This window comes from Pectinophora gossypiella, chromosome 9, assembly GCF_024362695.1.
Source record: "Pectinophora gossypiella chromosome 9, ilPecGoss1.1, whole genome shotgun sequence".
In the NCBI taxonomy this organism is placed as follows: Eukaryota; Metazoa; Arthropoda; class Insecta; order Lepidoptera; family Gelechiidae; genus Pectinophora; species Pectinophora gossypiella.
The window spans coordinates 9,685,209-9,694,504 of record NC_065412.1 but is presented as its reverse complement, the minus strand read 5'-3'; the positions used below and the strand labels follow the sequence as shown (position 1 = coordinate 9,694,504).

General features: G+C 34.7%; 1 protein-coding gene across 2 annotated transcripts; it reads right to left on the bottom strand.

The window, feature by feature from the left end:
* Positions 1–6,535: 6,535 nt before the first annotated feature.
* LOC126369474 (solute carrier family 22 member 16-like) lies at positions 6,536–8,811 on the bottom strand. 2 transcript variants are annotated; one of them, XM_050013890.1, is made up of 4 exons: positions 8,207–8,811; positions 7,572–7,979; positions 7,251–7,497; positions 6,536–7,025 (listed from the first exon to the last, which is right to left on the bottom strand). In XM_050013890.1, the coding sequence occupies exons 1-4, from the start codon at positions 8,644–8,646 to the stop codon at positions 6,612–6,614; spliced, it is 1,509 nt and encodes a 502-aa protein (XP_049869847.1). In that variant the 5' UTR covers positions 8,647–8,811; the 3' UTR covers positions 6,536–6,611. The 2 variants fall into 2 exon arrangements, with proteins under 2 accessions (XP_049869847.1, XP_049869848.1); XM_050013891.1 differs by lacking the exon at positions 7,572–7,979.
* Between the last annotated feature and the right edge of the window lie 485 nt (positions 8,812–9,296).

The window sequence follows — 9,296 nt, the reverse complement described above, 5'->3', positions numbered from 1 at the left end:
CTCCACCACGCTGCTCCAATGCGGGTTGGTGGAGGTATTTTTACGGCTAATAGCCGGGACCAACGACTTAACGTGCCCTCCGAAGCACGGAATCATCTTACTTTTTCGGAAAATCAGGTGATTCAAGCCTGAAAAGTCCTTACCAAACAAAGGACAGTCTCACAAAGTGATTTCGACAATGTCCCCATCGGGAATCGAACCCAATAGGCCCCCTATTACGTAGCTCTTAAACATAGCCCGCGAGGAGTGGACATCTATACTATACTATTTGTATGTAATGTGTCACAATTTGTTGAATAAACATTTTTTTTTTCTCTCTCTCTCTCTCTCTCTATACATATCTACCTGCCCTTTCGGGGTTACTTGTTATGTGATGTTACCAACATCGCTGTAGGTGCCAACAAGGAACGATTAACATTCACTATGTGCACATTGCACGGTGGTCCACATTACTATGCAACTCGCAAACCACACGGATCACAATTATAATGGATGCCAGCGATAAAAAAACGCATTTTCATTTTGCAACGAGGTTGTAGAATTAATTGTTAACTGTGAACAAGTTGTGGCGTAATTATTTGAAGAAGAAAATAATAGGCAACGAGATAAGTTTGTTTTCGGTATTTTGTGTGTATTATTTATATAGGTATATTATTCATTTTATTATTGATAAGTTGTATTTAGTTTGCACCCGAAATCTAAAAAAATCCAAATTGTACTGTATTCATGTGTTATGTCTGATTGTTGAAATTCTAGTTCTGTGCAATAAAGTATATTTGATTTGATTTGATTTGAAATCTTTTATTTTTAACCCCCGACGCAAAAACGACGGGGTGTTATAAGTTTGACGTGTCATGTGTGTGTGTAAATGTGTATGTCTCTGTCTGTGGCATCGTAGCTCCCAAACGGATGATCCGATTTTAATGCGGTTTTGTTTTTGTTTGAAAGATATATCAGTCGAAAGTGTTCTTAGCTATGTTTGGTGGAAATCGGTTCAGGTCTTCAAGGTCATCGGGTCGTTTGTTAAGTGTGATAGGAATGTTACACGCTCAGTTTGCTTGCAAGCATATGTGGGATAAGTTATTTTTTGCTTTTTACGGGGTTTAGCATTTTTAACCTTTTGTTATAATAATTGAGTACTTTTTTTGGTCGGGGGACATTTTAATTTTTAATTTATTTTTTTACATACTTTCTCGCCTTATGGTCTGTAAGAAATCGCTTTAAGCGTTAAGGCCACGATTTGCCATGTAAGTACCTAGTTAAGTCTCTGTTGTAAATATATTCTTTTTGCAAGTATATCTGTATCGGCATATTTTCGTAACTTCACATCATTACCTCCCCTGTTTTATTCCGGAGTCCGCTTACCTAACCTGGAAGTACTAACAGGTTCGGTGTTTACATAGAAGCGACTGTTAATATGACCTTCCAACCCCAATGGAAAATGAGCATGAAGTGATTGGCTCTTCCTCTCGAATCCTAAGATCCTAAGTTTTGCTTGCAGCTCTACCCACCATAATAATGTATTTTTAACGGGTCGATACGTGATCAAATGTTTAATAGGGTAAGTAATTAAGTTATTTATTTAATAAGGTAAAATATAATACCTACATTGTTACCTATATTGATTGTAACCTTATTTAATAATTTACTATGTATAAAATGCGTGAATCTTTAAAAGTGTCATCCCATCATGTTAGCCATTACTAGCGTGAATTTATTACATAACACATTATGATGTTCACCCACGTCATTAATTCCCTAAAGGTTGCGTATCTATTCGATCTGCATCCTGAATGCTGCGCGTGAGTTGCGTGTGGTCTGCCACACCATAATTCTTTATTTATTTATCACGTGTTGCTGTGGGCTTTGGAGTTAGATATAAAGTATTAATATAAAGTATTGATTATATTATAATACAACCCAAACCAACCGGAAATAAGAGTGAACTTATGACGTGTATTATAATAACTTTATTTGTGGATAATTGAGCGGTCTGATACATCAACCATAATTGGGTCGTATACTAGCTTAAAGATAAATTATGAAATTCTGATTACCAAATAAAGACAGATCTAAGACTAATGAAAATATTTTTTCTATTTAACTTATTTATAAATTTTAATCAAGTAAACGTAATAATAAGTCCGACATTTTTCTATGACGTGAGCCGACGTTTTTCATACAAATTCTAATTCATAGTAATTTTATGTTTTGACATTTAGTAAAAAATAACTGATTTGACTAGTTGGAAATTAGCCTATTATAAATTGAGCAGCAATTTGTCATATTATGCCCTCATGTAGACGTTCAATCTGCTGAACGAGAGTAATCCTTGCCTTATTTTGGTGTGGCTTATTGTAGGTTTGCCGTAAATGGCATTGACTACTTGACCGAACAAATGGGGAGTACTGAAGGATCTTACCTGATACAAAAGACACCAGGCCTGAAGGTGCCCAGTTGGACAGTAGCTTGTGTCGTATATTATCGAAAAAAGGTTGTTTGAGTACATTTTATTTATATTATGTAACTTTATTGTTCAATGCACAATCTGATTTACAAAGTAAGTACGCTTTCTTTAGTACCAATTTCCTACCTTACACTCTTGTAAACCCTGTTGTTTAAATCATAGTAATATAAAGAACACCAGACCCGCTTGTAACTGACAATCTTCAACAAGCTAATATCTATAGTTAGGCCTTATAAATCAAGACCAGAGAAACAATAGGTGATAAAACTGAGGACCATAAGGTACCGGATGAAGCGATTGCCCGCCCACGGCATTCCAATCGAACCTATCGATCATGGCGATGGATGTTTATGGTCAGCTGACAAGACATGACAAGACTGTAGACTAGAACATTATTTTATAAAACCTAGCTGGACGTACAAAACATACGAAGGTGCCGAAATGAATATTCTTGGGTTTTCCACAGTCCTTTGCGTTGGGCTGTAGTTCAAATCATGCTTCAGTCCTTATTGATCACCACAAGTCATAAAAAGACTACATATTGAGATGCAGCTAAACGATAGCATCGATTTCATACTCGTACATTTTGTGACTTATCTTTATGTACTTACTTCATGTTTGTTATCTTGGAACGTAGATTTGTGATGTCCTTTATAACTCCGCGGGACTAACCAGCGAGTGAATCTACAATAAAATCTATAATCCAGAATGTAACTCTGTGCTAAAAATCATCCAAAGCGGCGCAATCTCACGGTTTCAAAACGTTCCCCTTTCATTACCTTATACGAGTAACATCAACTGGGTGGTAATTTTTATGCCCTTCAACATGTAATCTATCATCGCGGAATATCTCTTGGGATCTAACCACAGTGCTGGAACATCGAAAATAACACGTTCCTAAGAAAATTGCTACGTCCTAAATTTGTTGCTTTATTTTATAGGGGATAAAACGCTAGGAGTAAGTACATTGTGAATATTGTGATGTAGATGGCGGTATTTTGATATGGCCTCAGGAGAATTATAGTGTAACAGATAATGGTTCTTAAGAACCAAGGTGTCAATGTAATAATGACACCTTTTCAGAGCCTGATTTCAGTGCTGTTCACGAGTCTGTGCGCAGCTTTGACGCGACAAATAATATGTGAGATATAACAATTTACAACAAGAACGTCGTTTGTGAATGACACGGATTTGCGGCACACGCTACTGTGTTTGTTATAAATTGAACATTCTTTTTACATCACTACGGCACAGATTACTAAACAGACTACGGTAGTCCGTCTGGAACAGATTACAATGTTCATTTTCCAGTTCATTTTCCAGATCATACATGAAACGATAATGTCATATTGTTAATAAAAAGGGTAACTGGGTAACACACACTTTTCACTAACGCCAAAACGGTGTCAACTTAAGTACTCCAATTGTTGCTTGATATCTGGATGAGATACGTATAAAATTACCTATGGTTCTATGAGGGACTTTCCAAAAATAATGTAGATGGCTGTCGAGATTTAACGTGATAATTATTGAATAATTATGTACCTGAGTAACGCAATAATTACCTATTAGGAAATAGTCAGGCACATTTTTATTCAAAAATACAATGTCATGGTAGAAGCATTATATGAAAATAATCGTTTATGGGAGAGAGGGGAATATGGGGGAGGCCTTTGCACAGCAGTGGGATCATATAGGCTAATAATAATAATAATAATAATAATCGTTGCTTGATATTTGGTTAACAATATGTATATAATAATGTTACTACCTATATTTCTTCGTTTTATTTTGATCAGAATCATAATGGGAGGAAAAGGAAATTGTGCCTGGGTCTAATAACAAGGGTCATCATTTATAGCCAAAAACAAGTATAAAAGATATAACAGACATATGCATATGTCTGTTATATCAATAAAATTAGAATGTTGAACGAAGGTAGCACTGAACAGCCCCATATTTTTTTGTGGAACGTTGTCTGCCTAACTTTACGGTAGTGTTGCTGATCGACATAAAGTTGAGAAAAAAAACTCTCCCTCTCTCTCCCTCTCTCTCCCTCTCTCTCCCTCTCTCTCCCTCTCTCTCCCTCTCTCTCCCTCTCTCTCCCTCTCTCTCCTTCTCTCTCTCTCTCTCTCTCTTTGACTATCTTTTTATACATGAAAACTATCGACTCTACAACTATGGATAGTTGGGCAACACTACGTTACGGTACGTCCTCCCGCATCCTCCATACATCGATGCATCTCATACCAAAATAATTCGTATACAGTTTTACGTCCCATAAATTGAAGTGTCTATTAAAATATCACCAAGTTTAAGCGATCGGTCGTCGGCATCCTTTGATGTGCGTCGGTGGCGATAGAGGGAACGTTTCGGATGAGGGGCGGTGTTTTTGATGTGGTTAGTGACAATCAACACATGGCCGGAATAAGGATATATCAGCAGTGACGTAACTTAAGTGCTACTACTATTAGCCTTATACATATAGTCAGATTTTTGGCACTGTTACAGTTATCTGCGCTTTAGGTGTAATATATACGGCAAGTGAACCAACTTTTGACCAGAATATGGTCAAACGTGAATCTTTTGTAAATACGCTTTAAGGTTTTTAAGGTTACGAGAAACACTTTAATTTTATAATTAAGTACAATATAAATTAGGCTGGGAGACCAACGGTTTATCGTGCTTTCCAAGATACGGAATCATCCTAATCCACCAACCCGTAGTGGGGCAGCGCGATGGAGTCTCCTCCATCCCCCTTCAATTGATTGAAGGGACGCCTGTGACCCGCAGTGGAACGTATATAGGCTGTCCATTATTATGTATTTGCGTTATCATAGTCAAATTTAAAACTTTACGAAAACACATTATTATTTTTCGTTTACATAAGTACCTACTTCGATGCGGGAGTCACTTTTTTTCAAGCTTTTAAAAAAAATAACGTTATCATCAGGTAAATGCCGACCTCCGTGGTCCAGTGGTTGAACGTTGAGCTCACGATCCGGAGGTCCCGGGTTCGATTCCCGGTGGGGCATATCACAAACATTTATTTGTGGTCTCTAGTTTGGTTTGAACATTACTCCAGATTCCAGACACCAGATTGTCCGAAAGTAAGATGATCCCTGCTTCGGAAGGCACGTTAAGCCATTGGTCCCGTTTACTACTTACTGATGTAAGTAAGTAGTCGTTACATGAGCCATGTCAAGGGCCTTTGGCGACTCAATAGTAACCCTGACACCAGGGTTGATGAGGTTGGTACTCCACCTTACAACCCACACGATAGAAGAAGAAGATCAGGTAAATTATCTTTGTTTAGTGTTCTAGATCACTTTGAAGATATGTTTTGGGTTTGATTACGTAAGGTTAGAAAGTCCACGATAAGAACCAAATTATCATTGAAATCGATAGAGCCAAATGTTACCTTACTCACCAAATTTATACAAACAACTTCAGTGTCTCATAAATTGGTTTCAATTACTTTGATTTTTATGATCATTGAGACAGTCCGAGGAACCAAACATCTTATTGGTATTTTTATTATTACTGATTTTCTGACAAAAGATTTTACTAAGTCATTTTTAATTTTATTTACAAGTCATGTACCTAACATGACATGATCTTTACTAAATTACGTTGAACAAATGATTCAGAATTCTGATTAATATTGTATCACTTAAAAATATCTGACGCCAATAATTCGTTATAAATGATTCACTTAAAAACAAAGTTTATAGGGAAATACCAATTATTAATCTTCTTTCAACAAATTAAAAAATATATATCTACAATTTGACAGATGAATGGGTTTTTGAAAATATAAAAGAAAATAAAGTATTAACTTTTAACCTTTCGCTTATCGTCATCCCATTAGAAATCTTAAAAACACTACGTAAATCACTGATAAAATTAAAGAACATTTATGATGTTTTTCTTTTGTCCAATTGACATGATAAATATAATATACCTACTTTGATAAAATAAAATAAAAGATGACATTTGCATGGTAAGCGTGGTAGTCAGTTAGAAAAAAATAATAATTATGAAGATTTTTTTGGAAACAATAATCAACAATGTCTTAAACATGCTCACGTCTCACATTTCATTAACAGTCTTGATTTTACTTTTCAATTAAAACGAAATTATTTCACCAATCAACTGTATTTTTCAAAACATATCCTTTTGTTTCAGGAAGGAATACACAAAAAAATGCAGCCAAACTTGACAATGCTGTTGAAATGAATGGTGCCACCCATGGCGGCGTTACTCCAGCTATAGACGACGTCACGAGAGCTCCTAATAGCAATCCTGACGTACCTAGACCAACCGCCATATTTCTTAATGAAGTTGGATATAATTCAACGGTGTACATAAAGAGAACTGCCAATAAAATAATGGTGGCACTCCATCCTATAGTGCTACAGATTGCAGTTATCCAATAATCCTCAGGTAAGATGGTCGCTGATGCCATGGATAAACTGGTAGTAAACAGGAGAATCACGATGAGAGTTTTCCTGGTTGAGATGTTGTTGGAGACGACAGCTAAAATACTGATTAATACCTGAAAAAAGTAATTTACATTTTATAGGCTTTATAATAAATATATAATTCGAAATAATTCGTAACTATTGATTGCATAATGATAATATTATGTTGAGAATGAATTTTATAGATTCTGAAGCTACTTTTACCATTAGATAAAAAGAATATCTTTATTTATTTTTTTTCAGTATTAAATTGTAAATCGAAATAAATCTTAAACATTAAAAATGTGATTTAAACTTACTTGCATCAAACCATGTATTACCAAAGACATATAAATATCTGGCTCTACAAACTGAACATAGTCATTCAAACCACATGACGCAATTCCAGCTTGAGTAAATAGTAAGAATATACAGATAGTTTTAAAAGTAAGATCTCTATTTCTGAAGAGATGTATATAATTAGTTTCCATTTTCTTTTCTTCTATGTTAAACTCTTCGACATATTTTTTAATATTTTCTTTTATGTCTATAGTCTCCAGTTTGTTCCTGAGTAAATAATGTTTGTTAAATTAATCGAATTTGAAAAGATCAATCTTCTGAATGTTGATACCTCTACTCACCATTTAGCTGCACTAGCTACAATTTGAATAGCTTTATCTGTTTTCGCATTGGTTACTAACCATTGTGGTGTTTCTGGCAGCCCCAGAACGAGAGCAAAAATAAATATCGATGCTATTTCGCAGTAAAAGAGAAATATATCCCATGTAGTAGTGTAATATGCGAAAACAGAAAGCAACGCTGCAGCTATACTATCAGATGATATTATCCAACATACAGCACTTTCTCTATATTTAGATCCAATGACTTCCATAATGTAAACTATACTGATGACTAAAATACCTCCGGAAGTGGTGCCAATTATTGCTCGAAAGACTGTGAAGGTCCAAATATTGGGAGAGAAGAGAATTACAAACATGAAGTTGATACTGAAAAATGTTGATAACCGAAAGGCATTGCGACGTCCATGTCTATAATTAAAAAAAATATAAGTTTAATATTACTCCAAAATATTAAGAATGTTGAAAAAAAAAAGATAATTATCTCATCGCCAGTTCTTGTTTAAATAATCAGTTACGTAACACCCAAAAAATAAAGCCAAAATATACGAACCCAGTAATTTGCTTTACTGAATTCTAATCATGTAACATTGACCTGCTTTTATATTTCAATGTTATAAGTATTTATAATTTAATACCTGTCCGAAACCCAGCCATATAATAAGGATCCGATTAGCACACCCAATATCATCACAGTATTTATAAAATTGTTCATCCAGGCCTTTTCACAAACCAACCCATAACTGGACACCACACTTCTCTTAAATACCATTTCATCATATTCATATTCTACACAATCTTCATAACATATCGAATGATCAACTTCTTTTGTCACGTTATTTTTAAACTCCTTGCAAATAAATTCAGTAGTAGGTGTTATGAATATGATTGATAATAAATTCCATATCGGTATAAATCTCGCAACACCAGCCACTATACAGACTACAGCTTGATACACTCCAAAAGATCCCATGCTCTTTACAACGTAATCTTTTTCTCGCGTATTTTCATCATTACTTTCTTCAGACACTTCCATTTTGCTTCCTTTTCTTAATATTATTTTCCAGAGAGTTTTCATTTTCGTATCGCTTGCTTCACTGACTTAACTATCAATGTTGCGTTTACACAAATGCTTTACTCTGGCGTTGTTATCTGCTGTGAGTTTTCAAACGATTATTATGGTAAATAATTTTAGTTCTACGTCGTGCGTGACTTGACGTACATATTCTTACTAAAGAAAAACTCTTACATTATTATTTTATATCTTAATAACGAATGCCCAAGTTCATATCATACATATTTTTTAATTTTTATTGCTGTTCGTGCCACGTAGTCCATAAAAAAATTCTTTACAAAAACATTATTCATAAACAGTCACCAATACTAACGTCGTTTTTACTGAGTAAAGAATAGTCATTATTCATAACTTTTATTGTCCCGAATATCAATTTTACTGTTTTGTCTCATGTATATTTCTACGTCATACATTTTGCTGTACAATAAAATGATTAAATAAAAATATAAGTTTAAAAACTAGAAGTCGACTATGGAAAAATAATTCTAGAAGGTATGTAACAAGAAAATAGTTATATTTCTCTGAAATTCTTCCAAATAGTGATATTTAGTAGATAGGCGTGGTCGCATGCCGTGGGAAACACACTCTTAGCATACGAATAATATTAGGTAAATACGTAACAGAAGTTGCTCCTGTGTGGACGCATTGTAATA

Bases quoted from the DNA above. Each gene is read 5' to 3' on its own strand.
- LOC126369474 (XM_050013890.1), bottom strand. From the start codon at position 8,646: ATGAAAACTCTCTGGAAAATAATATTAAGAAAAGGAAGCAAAATGGAA. The intron at 7,980-8,206 runs GTATTAAATTAT...TTTTAATTATAG, and splicing joins TATGGCTGGGTTTCGGACAG to ACATGGACGTCGCAATGCCT. The intron at 7,026-7,250 runs GTAAGTTTAAAT...TACTTTTTTCAG, and splicing joins TAATACATGGTTTGATGCAA to GTATTAATCAGTATTTTAGC.